The 24,090-nt window shown below is 38.3% G+C and overlaps 1 protein-coding gene across 1 annotated transcript in view; it reads left to right on the forward strand.

The window, feature by feature from the left end:
- Positions 1-24,090, forward strand: part of HCN1 (hyperpolarization activated cyclic nucleotide gated potassium channel 1) — a 302,768-nt gene that overhangs the window by 11,938 nt on the left and 266,740 nt on the right. Inside the window, exon 2 of the mRNA XM_030567585.1 lies at positions 16,756-17,179. Within this exon, the coding sequence (XP_030423445.1) occupies positions 16,756-17,179 (424 nt within the window). The remainder of the gene's footprint in view (positions 1-16,755; positions 17,180-24,090) is intronic.

Genomic DNA, 24,090 nt, shown 5'->3' on the forward strand with positions numbered 1-24,090 from the left:
TTCAGAGATAAATAACCTGATTTAGGAGCCTCCAAGACCAATATAGGATTTTAATTGTATGTATTCTCTCAATGAATATCCAGTGGCTGTTTATCACTTTGTATTATAGGTACTTAGTGAAGTTAGAAAAGTAACTCAGAGGTGTGTTCTTCTGCCTTTTTTTATGGCTTACTAATCTATTGTTCATCAGTCTAAAAGTGGTGGTGGTGAGAACCTGTGTGTGTGTACTTCTGAGGTGAGGGATGGATTTTTTTACTGTAGCTATTCTAAGAACAGAATAAAATATTAAGAACAAAAGTTTAATGTACTAGAAGAGTCACGTCCCTTGGGCTCCTAAGGGATGTGACACTTACACTCTCAAATCACTTAGATGACTTTTGATAATTTTACTCCACAGTCCCATGCATTGTCTGAAATGATACTTCAGAATAATCTGAATCAGTTTCATATTCACTATTGGTCGGATTACATACTTGCACATGCTGTGTTTTCCAAGCTAACATTAACTTTTCAAAGAGTGTCTTTCTTTCAATAATCTGAATGGATTTTGTGTTTGTTGTTTAAGTTCTCTTTTTGGCACATTAGCATAACATTTAAGACCCTTGGCTTCCCCTGTATTTTCCCTTACCTCCACCATTGTTGAATTGGTGTATTGATTATTGTTTGATTTCTTAAATCACAGTAGTCAATAAAGGTTCAGTCTCCTAAATGGCTACAGTAACAGGAAGATTATTGTCAATGTTATTAGAATGAGAGACACGAGGAGCACGTGAGACACAATTGCAATTTACCATTAGTCTCTTTATTAACAAATCCACAGAGTGGATAAACAATATCATAACAGAGCGACAGAGAGTGTACAAGGAGTTTAGCCCTACTTACTCACCTCTCATGCAGTGGAACCACATAGTGTCAGTCATCCTCCTCCTCATCTTCATTGTTCTAATCATGACCAGTGGGTGTCACCCTGGTGTGTTCCCAGGCACACAGGCTGAGATACAACTTTTGTAATGGTACACTGATGCCCACTGAGGTTTATACATATTTATGAAGATTTCAACCCCTTTTCCTTTTTTACACTTCCACACCCAATTAAATTTAGGGTGTCCCACTTTTCATAGGCTAACTTGTTAGTTCCCCTTACACTTATTAACATTTACATTATTCAGTTACCATAAAGACTTGTGGTTAGCATATTACTAATACCCTATGTCTGCAAAAATTCCCAGAATACTCTAACTGGCTTTAACTGGTACATTACAGAACATAGCTCCTAAATACCAGCAGTATAAAACACTTAATGCAGCATTCTGTCTCATGACATCTTGTGATGTAGGGTCATTGCTCTCTTGTGACAGCTTACAATCATTCTAGGGTCACTTATTGGGTAGTTGCTTTTGTCAAGTCTTTCCTTAGGCCTGAGGTCTTTTTTGGTTAAGCTAAATATCTTACAGAGCTGAGGTCTGTAGATTCTATTACAACATTAATTAATACTTATATTTACGATATAGAGGTGACATATAACTGATAACTTTGTAGCCAAGGATAAAATATATTGCCTAATTTGATGTTCTAGTTAATATTGGGATTCAGCATAAATCTCAGACAGTCTGTTTTAATTCTTCATAACTGACAGTCTATATACTATATGGACTAAAGCAAATTAACATTTCTTCTTTTAAAAACTTAAACCTATCTTTCTTAAAGAACATTAACATCTGACTAAAAATGTTTTCCCAGATCTCTCAAATAAAATCTCTTCTGCTGAAAGAAGGATCTATGTTCATTATATTTAGTCAACTGAATTTAAAGTGAATCTGGCCGAAATGTGAAAATAGACTTTAACTCAAGTGTTTTTTCAACCCAGTAAGTTACGAGAAGGTTCCTTCTAGTTTATCAAAACAATAATAGTTTTAACTGTTAGAAATAATTTTCCTTTTACTTTTCATGATTATATTTTCAGATCTTAAGTCTGTCATTGAAGCTTCTATGAGTGCTTATTCTAACAGTTTATCAGTGGTTACAGCTATAGGCAACTTTACTTGCAGGCAAACACTTTCCTTTGTCACCCTTAACCCATACTTTGGGTGGATGATGTGACGGGCAAGTACTGGTGCTGTGCAGAGTAACGTAAGAATAGGAAATACTTTGTCTTAACTCTCAAAGATCAGAAAGAATTTCTGTACTATTACACTTCAGAGTGGAGAGTGGAGAATAAAACATTCAACCAAAATATAAATCTTGCTGGTGCAGTAGATTGTTAAATAATTCTCTTTATATTTTATTGGGTTTTGATTTTATATATATTGATAAATATTTATAGGTGGAGCATGTAGTTAATGTTGAACAAGTTTTCGTTCGTGAGGATTCTTTTCAGATACTTAGAATTCTATCAATCTTCTGCTTCTCTCCCTGTAAACTGGCATATTTCTTCTCAGCCGTAGAGTGATTTCTCTTCCATTTTGCGTAATTACACTTTTGTGTGTGACATTATTTTGAATAGTTCTGTTGTGTGAATGGGACAGGAGAGAAACAAAGTTTGTCAAGGACATATCATGAAGGTTAGAAATGTGCCTTTCAGCGGTTCAGTTAACATCAGTTTTCATGTAGCCAAATTACAATGGTTTTAAAATGCATTTTATGCATACATGCTTGTTATAACCTAGTGATCTGCCGACTTTCTATGAGAACTGTTAATGCACACATATACAAGCTAAATGCAAATGTCCTTTTTATAAATAAATCTTGATGTTCTACTGCAAAGATACATACATTTATTTAAAAAAAATGTCATTTCCATTAGCATGGACTGTGACTTGACTTGGCATGGACTTGTGGCAATGTTGATGACAAAGGTATGTGCTAGAAAGAGGCAGAGCTCTGGAGGAGTTCTGCCTTGCTGTATTAGCTAATGTGAATATGCATATGAAATGAGGCATGAGCTGTAACCTCACTGGTTGCACACATTTTTCAGGATAAAGTGCTTTACTGCTTTTTAGCAAAGAGTTGCACACTTGTTAAAAATAGGCAGGGAGATTCCATTATTATTTGGTATTGAAGTAGCTGCAAAGGACCTATTGAGGAATGGAGCTCCATTCCACTAGACTCTGCGCAGACACATGAAACACTGTTTCTGACTTGAAGAGTTTAGTCACTGAGCTTCAGACTAGTGGACCATGTGGGATTTGTGCAGATCTACCTGTGTGGAGCTCAGTGAAGCTTCAGAGCTTTTCTGAAGGAAAATGGAACAACAAGGGACTGTAATGAACAGCAAGAGCCTAAGGAAAAGGGGCAAAGGTTATAGTAATATGTTTACATGGTTATACAGGCAAAAAAAGGCACATCTTGATGGCACACCTTCATTTGGAAAGTTATCTTTTCTATAAATGAATAATTCAATAGATATCAGCTATACTTAATAACTGCACAAGTTAGCTGATAAGTTTGGCTGATTCACTTTAGTCACCACAGCCTAAGTTACCAGGCTGAAAGAAATCTAGATTGCACTTCAGACAGTAAATCACCTTTTTTTTTTTAAGATCGCTAATTGCACCTTATTTGCTATTTTCAGCACAGGATTCATTATCTCAATCAATGCATGTGTTGGATGGTGAAAAAGGCAGTGTTGTATAACTGAAGTTGCAGTATGGAAGGAGAAGTGCATAGGGACTTCTGACTCATACAGTGTAAGGATGGATGATTTTTGTCTTGCTTTGAAAGATGAGGATAAAGTTAAATATTGAAGTGCTGTTAACCACTGAACATTGTCTATCCCACATACCGAAAGAGGCAGGATTGCTGCAGAAAATATAATATGTCATCATTTAATAAGATTGCATCATAATAGATACAATCAGGGAGCAGAGTCATTTCCTGTGTGTTTTTGTGTATTATATATAGTTTTAAGTATTCTTTACTGCCTTGCTATCAGAGAATGACATAAAATAATATTTCTGTACAGAAAGTTCCATCTCTTGAAAGCACAACAAACAATCTTAATTTGTATATTCTAATGTGGTATTTGATTGAGGATATAATACCAAACATTGTCTGTAAAAGGTGAAATGAATAGATATGTTACCTTTACTTAAAGTTTGCAGGCACAAACATGGGCATGGGAACTAGCAATGTGGCAGGTGCTGCAGCATCTCCAGGTTTTACTGTGAAAAGTTTGCTGGTGCTGTCAGAACTTTGCTGGTGCTTTCGCAGTGCTTTAGAATCCCAGAGCTGTGTTGCACTCATGTGGTGTGAACGCGAATTGTGCTTTTTCACATTGCTTTTGAACACACATGATTTACAGTTTCATTAGCTGACTTTCAGCATCCTGGCTATAAAAAGTGTTCTAGTGCCATTGGATGCAAAATCTGGTCACTATAAACCTATAACGCCCAGGGTTACAATTAAAAAGTTTCTTGACCCTTCAATAATGCTTTTATTTGAATATGCTGGAGATGATAATACAGAAAGAATTTCCTGAAAATTTGTTACATTACATTATCTTTATTTATTGACACTTTCAGAGTAACAGGGAACTCAGAGCAGAAGAGTCAGCCACATAAATAGAATCAACTAGGTAATCATGTAAAAGCAGCAAAGAATCCTGTGGCACCTTATAGACTAACAGACGTTTTGGAACATGAGCTTTCGTGGCTGAATACCCACTTCATCAGATGCATGTGACGAAGTGGGTATTCACCCATGAAAGTTCATGCTCCAAAACGTCTGTTAGTCTATAAGGTGCCACAGGATTCTTTGCTGCTTTTACAGATCCAGACTAACACGACTACCCCTCTTATACTAGGTAATCATGTAACTCGAAGTAACAGTATCATGCTTCTACTTACGTTCATTCACATTCTACATCAATATCACATTTCAGCCACATATGTATCTGTTAATAGGTAGGGGAACCACAGCACTGGGTATATTTTGCCATATAGACCTTTGTGGAATTTTTTAAACAATTATTAAATAATATAAACATGTTGAATATATTTTACCTTTGTTTTCTGCAGTGTACTTTGCATGTGAAATATGACAGTCTTCCTCATTTTTTAGGTTGTAACACCATTTTAGTGTGGTCTTGACTGTATACCTAGTTTTGCATACAACAGGCCCAGTTTTACCATGTGATAACAAAACACATGTTTACAGTTGCTTGTCAATTCTGGGTAAATCCTACTTGTTGACTTAGATTGGTATGGAGTCCTTCTTCTAAATTATTGATTCAGATTCAGCCCAGGTTGTTAGCTACCAAAAGTAGTTATCACTTCGTAGCTCTTTTGTGGCCTATATTAACATCTCTTATCTGTGAGAAAAATACACTAGAATGAACAACTTAGTGTATGTAACAAAGATTGTTGGCAGAGGCAGCAAAGATGGAAAGATTGTTAATCTCACTAAAGAGGTGTTACTAGCAAAGGGCTGAGGCACGTTCGTGGTGACCATGGGATAACTTCCACTGTCACTGCCTGTACAGTACCTGCTGTGAGGATACACAGAGCACATGGACTTCTACTTGTGGGCAGAAACTTTAATGATCACTAAAGTGGTAATAGTGGTGAGTGTTTGCAGGAGGGGGAAGTGAATGGGTTATAAAAAGCTATTCAAGAAAAGTACTGAGTATTGGAATTCTGAAATGGAATGAGGATGTATTAACACTGGCGTACTATTAACCATATGTTTGTTGAGTACAAGTGTTACATAGAACTCCAAGTTTCTAAGACACAGGAGCGTACTGAGTGCCTTAGGTTTGATTATGCATGGAGTTGGTCTTTACACTGTGCTCTGTTGGCAAGAATTGTGGAAGGCTTTCCCCAACTTTAGCTTCCATTTCTTTCCTGAATGTGGGTTCCTGCTATTTGTCTAATTCCTAATAGACTTTTAAAATTAGACACCACAAAATTCTTCATTAATGCATGTGTTCTAACACAAGGAACTAGAGTATTTGCAGTTGAAATATTTTTAGATGTATCTCTAAAACAATTTTTGATGCTTGTAAATTGGCCATTCTAATTTGAGAGTAAGAATGCTTTTTACAAGTGATATACAGCAGAAGTTTTACTGATAATTAAGAAGTTAGCATACTGACAATGTGTATTTTTAGTTAAGGGTTGGTACTATGTAAGTAAAACAAATTATTTTGAGGTAATGTACTCTTAATACACATGTAGAAGAAGTGTAGACTAGCAGTTAGAGGAGAGGAATAAGCATTAGGAGATTCATTGTTTCTATTCTAGGCTCTGTCACTGATTCACTGTATGATTTTGGGCAACTTATTTACTGTTTGCCTTAGTTCATTCATCAGTAAATTGGGTATAATACTTAACTACATCTCTTTTCCAACCTATGAAGCTTAATCTGTTGTTTATGAAGTGCTCTGTGTTCTTTGGATGACAGATACTACACAAGTACTAATTACTGTTCCAAGTACATTCATTTTTGGACTATCTGAACAGTATGCTGTAGAAAATATGTAGAGCTGGGTGAATTTTTCTGCAAATATTTAATTCAAATATAAATATCAGTTTGACTATGCCATATTAATGACCATTTTCTATTCACTTTCCATGAACATTCCTGTGTTGGTATTCCTAGCATTAATGTTTGTGTAGCATTCATACTAGAAAGGGGATGGGATTGATCCAAAACCCAGTGAAGTGAATGGATAGACATTTGTTGACTTAAATGGGCTGTTTGTACTATTATGATATTTAGCATCTCTATGAGGAAGTAGTGGGAAGGGACTCTAATTGCTTCAGTCTTCCCACTGTCCACATGTGTATTTCTATGTCAGCAAATAGAAATTAACAGAGTAGAAATAAGGGGGAACAGAGAAATGTAAAACTCAAAAGATGCAGTAAAATTCCTTCTCACTGTTATGAAAACCATTTCTTTCATCTTCCCTATATTTTTTCATGGTGAAATGCAGAGACAAAGCAATTTTGATCAATACAGAAGGGTAATATAATACCAATAGTAATACCCTCAAAATAATCTGAATCCCAGAGCAGATGAAGAACAATGATATTTCACTGTGTGTGAGAGTGAGAGTGGATGCAGGGTAAAGTATAACAATAAAAAAATTTTAAAAGCAGAAAATTGCTACATTACGTCTTCTGTCCCATTATGTTCCCACCAGCAGTTTCTGTTAAATCATTGTTATAAACAATCAGTTTCCAGAAGGAAGGCACTCATGGTTTATATTCAGATATACCTCTAAGCCAAACCAATGGAAGCATTACACAATAAATATATTTGCAGCTTTTAAGCAGAGTTTTCTGGGAAGATGATAGTGAATGCAATTTTTTCTGAGAAAAATGCCTTTTCAATGCCTTTTCTCCAGAATGGTAAGAGGTACATTTCCTATTAAGCAGGTGAGAGGCATACAGGAAAACCTTTGTGGTGGGTGAGGGGGGAATGGAGGTAGTGCTCATTTAGAATGTGCAAACTATGACTGTGATAGAACCCTGAATCTTCATGGAGCTCTAATTAAGTCAGTGAAACTAATCAGGCACAGAAGTCTGCACTCCTGAGATCCCTGGCAGGATCTGGGCATGTGTGTATAATGATAACACGCACATTCCAGGGATATGTAAGTTAAAGTTGTCTGGGAACATATCTAGGTTGCATTCTATTACTAAAAGCCAAAAATTACTACAAGAGCATGGCTATATATAAGGTATTCCAGAGAAGGACGGCACCTCTAATGAAAATCTAATTCTGACATGGATAATAGGAACATTTGTATTTATTATAACACTTTTTAATAAAGATTTCAAATTACTGGTCTTTCTATCAAAATTTGTTTGTTCTACACAGAACATTGATTTCAGGTGTTGATCGTTCATGCAGCAAAAAATAAAAATTGTGCTTGAAGGAAGGAATGGCAGTTGGAATACATACTCCAATTACCATATGCTAGTGCTGTAATCAAGGGGCTTAATCAAATAGGAAACATAAGATTTTGTGTAGTAAAACCTGTGAAAATTTCCTAAAATTCCTCTCTTCTGCTGTGGGTGTACAGCAAAGGCCTGGCTCATGTAATAAAAAAATTGGTTGAATGATATTCAATGAATAATTTATTCAACTGTTTTCTGTTTTTTTAGTTAACTTTTTTTCATTATTTTTCAAGTTTATACAACTGGCTAAACATGAATTTGTGACTATGAATTTCATGCAGTTTTTTCAAATAAAACATGTACAAATGTTTTTGTTTTCCTCAGCTCTGATAATGAACTCAAATTATTGTTATTTAAGCTGCCAAAGAACCATGTGATCAGTTTCTGAGCACAGAAGGGAGAGGGTAAAAATGGATATTTGAATTTACACTCACCTAATGCCTGCTCACATGTAAGTGCTCTATATGTCCTCAGAGCCTTTTACTTAGTCACATAATGTATCCATCTTTTACCTGAAAGATCTTTCTGTGACCCAATGCTGTAGTGGCCCTACATTATAAATATTTAGGCCTCAAGGACTCTAATCCTAAAATTAGGGAGGATATTCCCATTGTATACTTCGGAGATATTACACCTGCTAAACCCTAACACAAGTCTTACATCCACAATATTCTGCTACTCTACAGAATTCAGAGAAGTCTGATTGTAGGAAAATCTCTGATTTCTGTATAGCCTCAAGTCACACCAACCTGTGCCTAGTTGAGAGATGCAGCCTCTCTGCTTATTGGAGTTGTGAGAGCCACTGACAACTTATGTTAGATCAGCCTGGAAGTGTCTTAAAGAGGAAATCATAGATTGAAAATAAACATCATCAGGGACATTGTGCCTTGCTGAAGTGCTTATTATTCCCCACGCTGCAAGACAGTGGAATACTGAAGGGAAAAACAAACCTGAGTAACTTCTTCTCCAAATATGTATGGCCCATTTAGTTGGAATAAGCAGGGTCTCTGCAACAACTAAAATAAGTGACAGTTGAAATTATTTTAAATAAAATTCAGTTTCCCCAAGGCTAGTTGAATAAGGTAGAGAACAAAATGCTACCTAGAGCTTATATACTGCTTTGCAATGCAAAGCATTGTACAAACATTAAGTAATGGTAATTAATTCTTAATCACTAGTGGGTAGGCACGCATTTTAAACTGACTCTTCATCTTAACTAGGATGTCCTGTGGCAATAAATAAACCAACAAAGCTTCAGTAGATTCCAGAGGTGTCAAAAGCACTAGATCTTCAGTGAATGTAAAGTAGAGTGACTGTAAGTAAAGAGGTTTAGCAATCTGTAGTGGAAGAGATGTAATTAGAAGCAAAATTCATATATTAAAATAAAACAGAAAACACTTTAATAACAACTATAACCTGATTATATATTTTTGCTATTTAAAATAATTCCTTTCATAACTGAAAAGGCATCCAATTTGTCTTCACGACTGTGCAACATTGGTGCCGCTGCAGTGCATCAGGTGAAGACACGCTACATTGATGAGAGAGTACTCTCCCATCAACGTAATTACTCCACCTCAACGAGACGTGGAAGCTATGTTGGTGGAGAGTGATTCCTGCTGACATAACACGGTGAAAACACCACTTTAAGTCAGTGTAACCTATTCCGCTTAAGGGTGGTGGTTTTTCACGCTTCTCAGTGACATAGGTTACATCGACTTAACCGGTAGTATAAACCAGCCATAAGTCCCAATCTCTTCCACCAACACTAGTCTCCTTGCTCAGCTAGTCCTAGTCCTCCTACCCCTGCAATCTAATGTTTTTCTTTTTCTCTCCCATTCTCCCACCCACCACTGTCTCCCCTTTTCCTTCCCCATGCATCTTGTCCAATCTCAGTCTATGCCATCCTTACCCCTTTCCCCCTCCACAGTTTATTTTATTTCTTATGTGGTTTTATACCATGCTTATCACCACAGTGTCTGATCAGCTTCCAGTAGTGCTTTAGGCAATGAAACTAACATCTGTCATGTTTTTGGCTGCTTATCTCGCTGTCCAGCCAGTCCCAGTTCTTCCCCTGAACCCTGACTTTTTGATACATATGTTTCACTTCTCCTTACAATGGTTCCTACTCCGTCTCCTCGTTCAGCCAGTCCGTTTTTCCTCCTCCCCCAGTTGCTGGGGTGACCTCAGTCCATCTCCACTCATTTCCTTCCTTGGCTCCCAGTCAGTTGTCTTTCTCAGCCACTCCAAATTCTTCCCCAACTCCCAGTCACTAGATTTATTTTTCTTTCCTTTTTTGCTTACCTGCCCCTTCCAGTCTCAATTTAGTCCTTTTCTTCCTCTCCTCACACACCCCAGGGCCAGTTGTTTTTCACCTGCTGTCAGATCAGGTGGTTTCCTTCTCTATGCTGCCTAAGTACCAACTAGGAGGCTCATTGAGAACACAGGAGAGCCAGACTGTTCTCAGTTCCAGTGCTGAACTACACATTGGCCTAGAGCAACTGGGAGCAGCAGTTACAGTGAAAGTCCATCTTATCTCCGGTAGCCCTTGCACTGAGCATGCTCAATTGGGGGTGGTGCAGTGTCAATCTGGTCACATGCAAGAACTGTGAAGGGATGGAGCATACTCAGACATTCTGTGGGGATGGTGCATGTGTAGCCTGCTTACCCGTAGGAATGATAAGAGGATGGAATCTTCAGAGACTGTAGCTGCTAAAATTGAATAAGTCTATAGTGTGGTGTGTGATTTCCTGTCCTTCAAAAGACTTATAACTTGCACACATTTTCTTGGGAATGGCAAAAGGTACATGTGTGACTCAAAGACTAGTCCCCTACCAAATTTCAAGTCCCTGTTCTAAATCAGGGGTGTGCTAGAGCACTTCAGAGTAAAGATATCTAGTATTTTTTAACATGGGCTAAACAATGCATTTTTCCCAGCCCCTGTTTTTGCAAATGGTTGAACCAAAAGAGTTCAGTCTGACTCAGACACCCATGTAAAATTGCAGTCCAAATATTTAAGTTGGCAAAGTTATGAACAACTGAAAACTGGGTCTATTAGGGGAAGTATAAGGCAACCTTAATAGGTGGTGCTAACAGCCTCACCTGTAATAAATGTAAAATATTTTAACAGGCACAACAACTTCTATAGAATATTGACAATGGCAAATAAAGAAACTGAAATTTTAGGTATAGATATACAAATGATCAATTAGGTCCAAAGGACCTGTACTAGACTTAATTTTTAAACCTCGAATAAGAGGGTTCCAGAGAAAATGCTGACAGACCCATAACTACATTGTGGCTATTGCTGATGTGCCATGTAAAAGCTCAGAAATTAGAACCTCTGGGATTCATCACAGATATTTTTTAAGTTCATTTGGCTCAATTACTCTTTACTGCAATATTTCTGTATCTTTATATTAATACTCCTAAAGCACTGTCGTAAAATTCTTGGATGCTTTTTTTTTCTTTTTGGACTTTTAGACCTTACCCTATCTACACCCTAGTTCCAAGCAAATAACTCTGGATTAAGCACAGGGATATCCTGACTCATCCCACTAGCTCGAGGACATAAAGCAACAGCAGAGCTGTGTCGTTGTCCCTCAGCAGAGGGAGGGAATTTACTCCAGAAGTTTCTGGCATAATACAACCATCCATTTACCTGTCCCTGAACACCACCTGCAAACTGCTGTGCAGCGTACCGCTGCAGAGCTGGACTCCATGCCACAGAGGAGGAGCACATCTAAATCAGGCCTCTCTGTGCAGCGGAAAGGTACTAGTTCTATTACCAGGAGGCTCTCGGGACTTCTGGAGGTGGGGAAAGGATTTGTCCTTTTAATCCGCTAACGGAGTTTAAGAAACTGTATCATGCCTTATGGAAATATCATACTTTATAGTTTCTACTATGATGTTTTCAAAATAATGAATCGAATTTTACACTACAAATATAATGAGATACAACACAGTTTCTTCTCCAATTCTCCTCTTATAAAAGCTTATCGTTGTACTAGGTTCAGAAGAATCTTTATAGGATTCATGGAACTTTAAATTTTCAAGACAAGGGTTTGGTTTACAAAAGATAAAGATGTTTTAAAATGAAATGCTCTCTCTGTTCTAGTGGCAGCTCACAGCACTGCCTCGTGAAGCATTTGAGCATACACTCTCTTACTGAACAGTAGAATGGTCTGACGCTATCGGTAGGAAATGTACTTTATTACTTTCTAGTTGCTTCCTTTGCCTTTCTGCAGTAGAGCCTGTAGAAAAAGATTCTGAAAAAGATTTGGTGGTTGTGGTGAATAATCAGCAGAACATGAGCTCCCAGTGTGCTGCTGTAGCGAAAAGAGCTAACGCAATCCTGGGATGCATAAACAGGGGACTCTCAGATAGTAGTAGAGAGGTTATTTTACCTCTGTATTTAACACTGGTGTGACTACTGCTAGAATACTGTGTCCAGTTCTAGTTCCCACAATTCAAGAAGGATGTTGATAAATTGGAGAGGATTTAGAGAAGAGCCATAAGACAGATTAAAAGGTTAGAAAGCATGCTTTATGGTGATAGACTCAAGGAGCTGAATCTAACAAAGAGAAGATTAAGGGGTGACCTAATTACAGTCTGTAAATACCTAGACAGGGAAAACATATTTGATAACTGAAGACGTCCATCTGACATGATCCAGCAAGTGGAAGCTGAAGCTAGACAAATTCAGACTGTAAATAAGGTGTAAATTTTTGACTTAGAGTAATTAACCATGATAAAGTATGACATGTCCAGACTGTCTTTATTTCATACAACCTGCCTCAGAAAAATCCTCCGTATCTTTTGACCCAGAACAATCTCAAACCAAGATCTATTGACACAGTGCAGCCAAGAGGATCTGAGCACCATCATTGCCAGGAGGCACTGGAGATGGATTGGTCATGTGCTTCAGATACAAACTGATTCCATCACCAGAATAGCAATAAGATGGACACCTGAAGGCACGCGATAATGAGGCCGCCTGAAAACAACACGGCAAAGAGCTGTGGAGGTCGATCTGAAAAAACGGGCACAGCTGGGGAACCATTGAAAGACCTGCCAGAAACAGACAGGAGTGAAGGAGCTTTGTCACTACCCTAAATGCCAGAGGTGTAATAGGAACATGATGATGATGATGATGAATTAACCATTGGAACGATTTACCAAGGGTCACAGAGGATTCTTCATCACTGATCATTTTAAAATCAAGATTGTATGTTTTTTTAAAAGATCTGCTCTTTTAAAGAAGCTCCATGGCCTGTGCTATACAGGAGGTCAGACTAGATGATCACAGTGGACCCTTTTGGCCTTAACATCTATGACTCTAGATGCAAGGGGGTGGGGCGTGTCCATTCAGCCCATCTTCTGAGGGAAAGATACACAAAACAGAACAAACAGAGGTGTACCAGAAAATTTTCTAAAGGAAAAATGAATACTTTCAAAATGAGATAGTCATCCATTTTAATAACTAATCAGATTACATTATATTTTGTGGAATAAAAAATATTCAGAACTTTGATACAATCCTATAGTCTAGATTTTTTTTTATCTTATTTTGTTCCATGAACTCTGATTTTGATATAAATTTTTGCTGACATTCAGTGCAAGGAAGAGCATAGTGGTCTGCATAATCACCATGTATAATTAATCCATTTATACATTAGATTGTTCTGGGATGAAATTTCTCCATTCGGCATTCTGGGTTTTGTTTGGCTTGGTTAGTCTTAGTTATATAACTACTTCCTGTGGCACTTAAACTTCCAGGTCAATTAGAAGTCAAGCAATGGCTTGTTTAGAAGTGAACCATAGATAAATGTGCTTATGCTATGTGATTATTCAGGATTTCTTGGTGAAGTTCATAAATGCTCTCAAAGCAGTTAAATCACTTTTGGAGATAATTTTGTAGAAGTGATTGCAGGGATGGTAATCATGGGCTATAGCACTATTGTATGTGAAAGCAGAACAGCTTTCTCATCTATGCGGCAGTTCTAGCATGTCCAACAACCCTACTGTGGTATAAACCAAGATCCTTTGTATTAGTCTTGATAATGGACTGTTAGGCATTTACTCCAATGAATGTGCACCTGGCCAGCAGTGTTATCAAGGTGTTAATCAAATTGGAGCCATAGTTTGTCTGGAAAAAATGGGAAAATTTTGTAAGTTTTGCTTTCATGCTTTGTTTATAGCAAGGCTTCAAATGCACCAGAAAGAAATAAGAGTGCATGAAATAGATAGGAAATTACTTGCAAGAGTCTGTTCTGTGTGAGTTTTTGAATTTCATTTTAAAGATACTTTGATAATAAAGACTAATCTCTTTTGACTTTTGTTGGAGCAAAGATTTTTAGCATATGGAATCTTTCTGGTTGCCCTATAGTGCATTTTCTAGTTGTTTTTAGTCCGTTGTATAATTAGTTAGTTCATTTATCTTCTGCCCCTATATAATGTATCCAAATTAATAGGCAGCAAATTTAAAATAAAGAAAAGGAAGTATTTCTTCACACAACACATAGTCAACCTGTTTTACTTGTTGCCATGGTATGTTGTGAAGGCCAAAAGTATAGCTAGGTTCAAAGAAAGAATTAGATAAGTTCTTGGAAGATAGGTCCCACATCCCCATGCTCCACTTGTCCCTACAATCCCACTGCCACAAGCTGGTACTGGACGACAGGGGATGGATTTCTCAAAATTGTCCTCTTATGTTCATTCCCTCTGGAGCATCTTGCATTGGCCATTGTCATAGCCGGGATATTGGGTTAGGTGGGCCATTGATCTGACCCAGTAGGGCTGTTCTTATGTTCCTTAATATGTGGAACTATTCCTTTCCAGTTTCTGTCCTCTTTGACACAAAGCCTACCTTCCCTTGAGTTGGGTCTTGTAGGAAAGTCACAGCTTTAAAGTCCCAGCCTGAAGCCCTTCCATCCCAATCCCAATCCCAATGGACGCATGTTCTGTATGGTAGGTTACCGGCCTGACTCCCATTTCTGCAGTAAACATTCGGGATTTGAGACTGATACACCACAATCAGGGATAATTCTCAGCCTCAAAATGTTAAAGGTCAAGAAACATTGGCGGTAGACTGGCCAGCAGAGCCTTTCTGGGTCTTTCTGTTGCAGTATGGAGTAATATGCTACTCACCAGGTATCTAGAAGATGGAACTAGTGGGATTCTGACATGGGAGCACCTAAAACTATTCAGTACAGCTGGGTGAATAATTGATTTTTCAGTTTACTGTCAATTCTGAGAAATCATAACATTTCATTTAAGGGTGAACCAAAAATGTTTAGAAATTTTCAGCAGATCAAAAGATAAAAAAAACTTCAAGTTGAATTGAAACAAAACATCTTGTTTTGACCCAACTCAACATTTTTCATTTAGACTTTGGACATTTTGACAAAATCAAAAAAGGCTTAGATTCACAAAATGGAGGAGGCTAACTATTAGAACTTTCAGCCTGCTAGCTGGGGAACTCACCCCAGATGTGGGAGCCCCTGGGTCAACTACCATCTCTGCCAGAGAAGTGATTTGAAAATGGGTTTCCCACCTCCCAGATGAATGATCTAACTACTGGCTATTGGATGTTTAGGTATTGGTCTTTCTTGATCTCTCCCGTTGAAGCTGTTCCAATGACTTTTGTCATTCATAGTGGCAATTCGTAGTCATTGAGCCGGGGAAGAGAGTGAGAATGAATCTATATAGCCTAGTGATCAGTACATTCACTTAGCATGTGGGAGGCCCAAGTCTCTGCTCTTATGACTACTTAGTTAGACAAAGTGGGACAGCTTCAACAGGAGAGATTGAGAATGATCAATGTCAGAATATCCCAGTGTCCTCTGTTCCCTAACCACCACGATAAAAATTATAAGGGAGGTTTCCTTCTTTTCTCTGTCCCCAGGCCATTTTGTGATTATCATCTTACTTTGCTTTTTCATCAAAATGCCCAAAATTGAAAGGAAAATTTTCAAGTTGGATCAAAACAAAATGTTCCATTTTGTCATTTCCAAAACTTTTCAGTTTGGCTGAAAATATTAGGTGAACTCCACATAAATTCATTAATGGTTTCTGGTTAACCAATGCTGGAATACATTACTTTCCAAAAGTATTTTTCCCAGCTCTACTGTCCAAACATTTTAGTACTTCACAAAAGATAGTTTTGTTCAGGTTGGAAAAAATGGGTGAAGATTTGGATGTTGTTGTTTGGGTCTTATTTTTTTCTAGGTTTACTGTTTTTTTTCTAGTGCAGTCATGGCATGAGTATACTTAGTGTGTTATCTTCTAGATTTTGGGTTTCCATTTGGATGGAAGGCAAGAAATAACTTAATTAGCTTGCTAAAGCAGTTATGATTGACACCAGGCATCAGTACTTTTTATGTAAACATACTGATAGGTTTTGACAGGAAGTCTGGGGAAATCTACTGAATCACATATTCACCTTTTAGATATGCCATGGAGGGAATAAACTAATGCCTTGTCACAATCCTGCATTTATCCCAGATGCCAATCACTAGTAGGCAGATTGTGTAATTTTTATATAATTATTAGGCTTTACAGTGATTGTGCATGTTTCAAATGGCTTAAAAGAAAGAACTCTCATAGCCTTAATAGAATAAATAAAGTACACAGAAGAGATAATATTGTATATGGGTCTCATCATGTAGTCCTCTCTTAGGCAAACTGCCACTGATTTGCATATTGCCTACAGTGTGCCAGGTTCTTTAAAGACAGATGCAAAGACAAGAACCTGGTCCCAAAGGGCTTACAATATAGATATTCAATATTAAATTGTTGTTTTTTATTTTATAACTGCATCAATAATTCTGTTTTTTGTTTTTATTTCTTGTAGGTTTTACTGGGACTTAATAATGCTTATAATGATGGTTGGAAATCTTGTCATCATACCAGTTGGAATCACATTCTTTACAGAACAAACAACAACACCATGGATTATTTTCAATGTGGCATCAGACACTGTTTTTCTGTTGGACTTGATCATGAATTTTAGAACTGGGATTGTCAATGAAGACAGCTCTGAAATAATATTGGACCCTAAGATCATCAAAATGAATTACTTAAAAAGCTGGTTTGTGGTTGACTTCATCTCATCAATACCAGTGGATTATATTTTTCTCATTGTAGAAAAAGGGATGGATTCAGAGGTTTACAAGACAGCTAGAGCACTTCGCATTGTGAGATTTACAAAAATCCTCAGCCTGTTACGTTTATTACGTCTTTCGAGATTAATTCGATACATACACCAGTGGGAGGAGGTAAGACATATTTATATATCCATTCACTAACATTCTATTCCTTTAAAAATGAAGAATTAGAACTCTTTAAAGAGCTCTAGATAAACTGGGCATAGGGAATCATGAAATCTATGACTCGGAAAAAGGCATCTTTATTGCCCATTCAGATTATTTACACATAAGGACTAGTTGATGTGCCTGTTTGTATGAAGAAGACATACTGGTGTTATCAGTTTCTCTCTATATAGAGAAGTGTAGAGTATATATGGCAGAAGAGTCTGTGTGTGAGCAGGGGCTCGGAATGAGACCCTGTTGTAAAATTCAGGGGTCAGTTGGAATCCTGTCTTGTAAAACTATTTCTTTATACTGTCCCCCATTTGTTCCAAACAATTTCGGGTATGTCTACATAGCATCTGGGAGCGAGCCTCTCGGCTTAGGTTGACAGACTTGCATTGGTAGGGCTCATGTTAGCATGCCAAAAATAGCTGTGTAGACATTGTAGCTTGGGCTGGAACTTGGGCTCTCAAGTCCACCGCATCAGTCCCCAGGCTTGAGAGCCTGAGCCACATTGTCTATACAGATATTTTTATCATGCTAGCATGACCCCAGGCAATCCAAGTCTGTCGACCCAGGCTGGGAGACTCGCTTCCAGATGCAATTTAGATGCTCACTGTGGTTTGATGCCCATAAAAATTAATAGGACCTGCGCAGCTAAACCCTTGTGTTAATCCTGAACGTTTTAACTTTGACTATGTGTTACATTTTCCATCTTATGACAGTGAAAATGGAAAGCATTTCCAATCTAACAGGTCTTTGGAATACAAGTATCTGAAGGCTTCTGTGTAGGTTGAATATTTTGATTACTGACCTGGTTTAAAAATGGTGATTGCCACAATCTTGAGTTAGTTCCTTCTTACCTACCCACTTCCAAAAGTAATACTTTGGGGAATGATCTCACGCTATCGACCAACTTGACAGAAGTTACCTTTCCAGAGTTCCAGGAATGAATGGCATTCCCTTGTATTTGGCATGCCAGGAAATATTACCATAGCCAGGAAAATGTGTTTGGGAAGGGTTTCTGCATAAATAATTACAAATCAGTCATTTAGTTTCTTGCCTATATCCATTTTTGAAATTGCAGACCATGCTTGTTTTGGTTTTTTTGTTGTTTATTTTTTAAGTGTGGGGAACTGCCAAAAGTAACAGTAAAATATAACTACTGACTGTTACGACTTCTGTTCAGTAAGAAACCTGAAAAAGGTTTTGGGACTAAAGAATATTTTTGTGAAATGAATGCTGTAGGATATTATAGTGCTCTTTCCATCTCCTATGTTTATCAGCTGTACCCTTTTCAGTGCACTAGATTCTTCTGCTCCTTTAAAAAAAATAAATACCAAGTTTGTCCATAATATCCAGCAAGCAGATCAGTTTGTGTTAAAGGCCTGGCCCTGAGACGTGTAGAGTACAGTATAAAACTCTTGTTTAAGCCAGGGGGATGGTTGGAAAACAGAAATCCCATGCAGGTTGATGAGAGCTGCTGATGCTCAGTACCAGTTGGACTCAGTCCCTACATTTTCTTTGTGAAATCTGCTTATTTTTGCCTCCTAGAATGACATGGTAGGTGATACTGTATTACAGTGTAGTTATTATTAAAATGTTAACAATACACTGTACTCTTGTACTCAGTTTAGCTACGGCAAGTGATTTAGAAACTTTTGCAGGCCTCCCATAAACCTTTGCTTTTACCTCTGCCATGTTTTCTAGAGGGATATTTCTGTGAATTGTTTTCAATGACATTAATTTGGTTCAGATCAAAAGAAGTTAATGATATACTACAAATCATGGTGCCACAAATGATTTGTAAAAGTACTAATTTCCAATTTATGAGCAAACAATATTTTAAATCAATATAATAGACGTGAGATCTCAAATCCAATATAGGGACATAACGTTTGTACTCAGAAAGGTTTCTTTTCCAAAAGGCAAATGTTTTGTATCATCTCTGTTGGCCAATAAACTGGCACAAACAATATTTCTCCCCACCAAAAAACAAAAACAAACAAAAAAAACCCCAACCAACCAACCAAAAACACCTAACAACAAACAGAGAAAGGAGTCCAAAGCAAAGATAATCGAGTAGATGCTCCATCTAGTTTACAGCTGGCAGCCACTGAGAATCCACAGAGCAAACAAGCTCTCTCTTGGGCTGCCACGTTACTTCTTCCTTGATTCCACTATTGAAAACTCAGAAATGTTTTTGGATTGACAATTTTTGTGTTTGTTGGGTTATAAGCAGTCCATTCTCTGGGAATGTCTACCATGCCTATCGCCTTCATATCTGAGCACCACTAGGAAGACAGAAAAAGAATCCAAAACAAGTTATTCATATTGGTTTTTAAAAAACAAACATTTTACTTTTTTTAAAAAGGTCTCAATGACCTTGAAAATGTTCAGAGGTGTTAACAATGTGGAATAAATCAGAAATTGTCACCATAAGTATTGATGAATACAAGAATGAAATTCATCCAATGAAAAATATTTCCCTTCCCATTCTATGCATTTTTTTGACAAATTTTGTAAAGTTCCTCATGGATTTTCATACTTGCTTTCATTTCCTCTAATAGCATATTGCTATTTTAAATTTAGTGAAGTCTTTGACAGTGTTCTGCATGATTATCTCAGCTACAGATTATAGACTGTGCATTAGGATATGATAACAGCTTAAAAGGAAACAAAGATAGTTTAAGTGTAAGATGAGCTGTGCTTGAAAGAACATTAGTGGTATGGTCCCCGGAGTGTTCAGACCTTTGCTGGTATTTATTTACACTGCATTATGAGCGTGCATGCACATGCATGAGAGAGAACAATTATTAATTTTGTTGATGACACAAAATTAAAACCTGTTTCTCTGTATACAAATTAAAGGATTTGATCCTTTTTGCATTTGGGTTGATGTGGGATTTTAAATGTGATTTAGAAAAATCTGAAATACTACATATTTGGATAAGAATGGTGAATACGAGGCCAAAATCACCAGAAGGGCCATAAGTGATTCCTTATTTTAATAAACTGCCAGCAGAATGCGCTCAGGAAAACAGAGTAATAGACAAACAAGCTTGTATAATAACACTGATCCCACTGAGATTCTTTTATAACCTAAGCTACAAAAGAGAGGTTGGAATTGTTTGGGATATCCCCAGAACTCTAAGATGAATAGACTGCAACTATAAAAGGATTTTTATTTGATATTTTTCACACAGGTTCACATGCTCTCTTTTCTTTGTCCATTTTTACATAATTTAGTCTCCAGCTGCTAATAGCCACATTCAGCAATTTTGAGACAGTAATGTGTGTAGTGTTGAAGATTTCCCTTTAACCATGAACCATTATGAAGGAACACAGCTGCAGCCTGCAGTATAGTTTATATAAATTCTGACTAGCTGTCATGGGGTGTCTTCTGAGAGTCCTTAAAGATTAAGTACAGGCGACAATACTTTAGGTCTCCTTCACCACCACCATGTTGTATTTTGTTGTTCCAGTAGGCTGCCACCTGTAGTACTATTTACATATATTTACAAGCTAACCTAAGCAAACTCCCCCACTTTTTTCTGGGGAACAAAATGGGGCTTGAATAGCCAACTTGGCCTTCCGCCAGCTCTTCCCTTTCCCAGGGCTTCCTTCCTCTCAGTTTTTATGCTCACAGCTGCTGGGATTTCTTTCCCTCTCTAATTAGCTCCTGAGCAGTAGCTCTGTTGTGTTGATTGACCTTCCAGTTAGGTCCCAATTAACCTATATTGGAGGGGATTTGAGTGACAGGATGCTGAGTCAGCTCCCGACTCAGCACACCCAGTCACAGGAGCATAGTTAATGTCAGCCCACGTTAGTAGTTAGACAAAGGGTGGGCAAACTTTCTGGCCCGAGGATCACATCTGGGTATGAAAATTGTATGGCAGACCATGAATGCTCATGAAATTGGGGGTTGGGGTGCAGGAGGGCTCCGGCTGGGAGTGTGAGTTCTGGGGTGGGGCCAGAAATGAGGAGTTCAGGGTGTGGGAGGGGGCTCTGGGCTGGGAGTACAGGCTGTTGGGTGGCACTGGGGATGAGAGGTTGGCGGTGCAGATGGGTGCTTCAAGCTGAGACTGAGGGGTTCAGAGGGTGGAAGTGAGATCAGGGCTGGAGCAGGGGGTTGAGGTGCGGGAGGAGGCTGGGGTGCAGGCTCCAGGCAGCGCTTATCTCAAGCAGCTCCCAGAAGCAGTGGCATGTCCCCTCTCCGGCTCCTATGCAGAGGCGCGGCCAGGCAGCTCTCCACACTTCCCTGTCCGCAGGGGCTGCCCCTACAACTCCCGTTGGCTGTGGTTGCTGGCCAATGGGAGCTGTGAGGGCGGCACTTGGGGTGGGGCCAGCGTGCAGAGCCCCCGGCTGCTCCTACACATAAGAGCCAGAGGGGGGACATGCTACTGCTTCCGGGAGCCACATTGAGCCATAGCATGCGGGAATCGGAGCAAGCCCCCAACCCTACTACCTGGCGGGAGCTCGAGGACCAGATTAAAACATCTGGAGGGCCAGATGCAGACCTCAGGCTGTAGTTTGCTCACCCCTGAGTTAGACCCTGTCAGTCAATGAGTGGTAATGAGAGAAAACATTTAAACAAAGATGGAATGGATAATTTGACAGGAATTTAGTTTTTGTTCTTTATAAATTGACATTAACCTAGACCTATTATTTTTTCACTTTGGTTAAAGTACCCTACACTTACAACCCAAACAGCAGTAAACAGATGATACCTTGTTACTTTAAAATTGTGTGGTTTTATTTAAGTGAATTTTTGAAAGAAAAGGGGGAATTAGTATGTAATGTATTCTTTTTGGCAAAAGTCTCCTTTTCTCCTCTGACAGCTTATCATGCACTTCCAAAAATATTAAATATAGAATACCGGACCAAATTTCTACCTAGTATAATGTCACAGAATTCAAAGATTCAGATAGAAGGGACAATACTATGTGATTTAAGTGACTGATCACAGAACTCAGATATTGAATCATGGGAAGTGAATACTCAAATGCAGTTGTCACAATGAATAGCTCAGAAGCAAAGTGATAGGGGAAACTTGTTCACCTAAAATATTAATTGAATTTGAATTAAATTTAAAATCTATTATTTTTCATGGTAAAACTTCCAGTAGAAAATGGGGATATGTTGATCAAATTATTTACCTTTAAAAGGTCAGAGGTCTGTATGTGACTAATCAGCTATTGAAAATTTTTTTCTATCATCTTGAGTGAATGGACCTTTAAGTAGGGAATAACTCATGTTTGGCTCACGACTTTAAGTTTTTCTGTAAAATTCCTACTTTACTGACAGCACTTTCAATTCTTATTTGAATCTGGTATATTACTCTTGAGTTTGTATTCAGCTATTTTGGTTGTATACATTTCTTTCAAACTGTTGCTTTCTTCACCAAGGTATTTCTAAAAACTTGATTTGTAATAGACATAGAGATTGCTTTTTTTTATTGCTACTTGTAATTACAGAATAGGCATCAATAATGCTGGTCCCTCAGCCTGAATGCTTAGCCAATATTTGGGTCCTTTCACGTTTGTTTCAGTTAGGAGGAGAAATATGATAATGTAAGTCAGGTATATTTTTGGTTCAAGACTGTTTATTTAAAAAAAAAGGATATAAAATCGTGTTTACCTGAATATAATAGAAACAAACAATATAAGCAGTTTTTGCATTCAGTTTCCAAGACTGCCCCTCCTGTCAGTTCTATACCCTGAGGAGCTCTGCCTCTCTGCTCCCTCGGGGCACCATGCGTATGACTAGGACCCTAACAATTTCATGGTCCTTTTTGGTCAATTTCACGGTCACAGGATTTTAAAAATTGAACTTTTCATGATTTCAGCTATTTAAGTCTGACATTTCATGGTGTTGTAATTGTAGGGGTCCTGACCCAAAAAGGAGTTGTGGTTGAGTCACAAGGTTATTGTAGGGAGGGTTGTGGTACTGCTACCCTTATTTCTGTGCTGCTGCTGTCAGTGGTGCTGCCTTCAGAGTTGGGTGGCTGGAGAGTGGCAGAGGTTCTGCCAGCAGCAGCGCAGAAGTAAGGGTGTGGTATGGTATTGCCACCCTTACTTCTGTGCTGCTGCTGGCGGGATGCTGACTTCAGAGCTGGGCGACCAGCCAACAGCTGCCACTCTCTGGCCACCCAGCTCTGAAAACAGTGCAGAAGTAAGGGTGGCAATACCGTAACCCCCCTAAAATAACCTTGTGACTCCCCCCCCCCCCGCAAATCCCTTTTTAAGTCAGAATCCCCAGTTTGAGAAACGCTGTTCTGCACCATGAAATCTGTATAGTATAGGGTAAAAAGCATACAAAAGACCAGATTTCACTGGGAGGAGACCAGATTTCACAGTCTGATGCATTTTTCATGGCCGTGAATTTGGTAGGGCCCTACTCATGACTGCTTCGCTTGCTGCCTATTCACTTTTCTCCTGCCTTTCTTTCCTTAACATGTGTCTAAGACTTGCCAAACAATCCTCTAGCCCCTGCATTTGCAGTGAGGAAGCCCACATGCTAAACTTCTGTTCAGTTCTTGCCATATGGTCCATTGACTTGGGAGGTGGCTTCCATTGTTTCCAGTGATCTCTGTACATAAAGGAGTTTAATCACCTTCCATTTAGCAAGAAAGAAAGTTGCTTAGCACACCCACTGGCTTTTAACCATGTTTGTGATTTTCTGTAGGTCAAAGACCCAACTTGATGGCTGGCATTAATGCTTTCCAGACTAACAATAAATAAAACTGTGCTCCTGAAAACGTACCTTAAATCTATGTGATATTGAAACACCTGTTTATTTGGGATTTAAACACATTTTAAAGTGGCTACCCAACTGCTAACTTCATCTGAGTAGGGATGGGCAAAGAAGGCTGTTTT

This window comes from Gopherus evgoodei, chromosome 6 (assembly GCF_007399415.2).
Source record: "Gopherus evgoodei ecotype Sinaloan lineage chromosome 6, rGopEvg1_v1.p, whole genome shotgun sequence".
In the NCBI taxonomy this organism is placed as follows: Eukaryota; Metazoa; Chordata; order Testudines; family Testudinidae; genus Gopherus; species Gopherus evgoodei.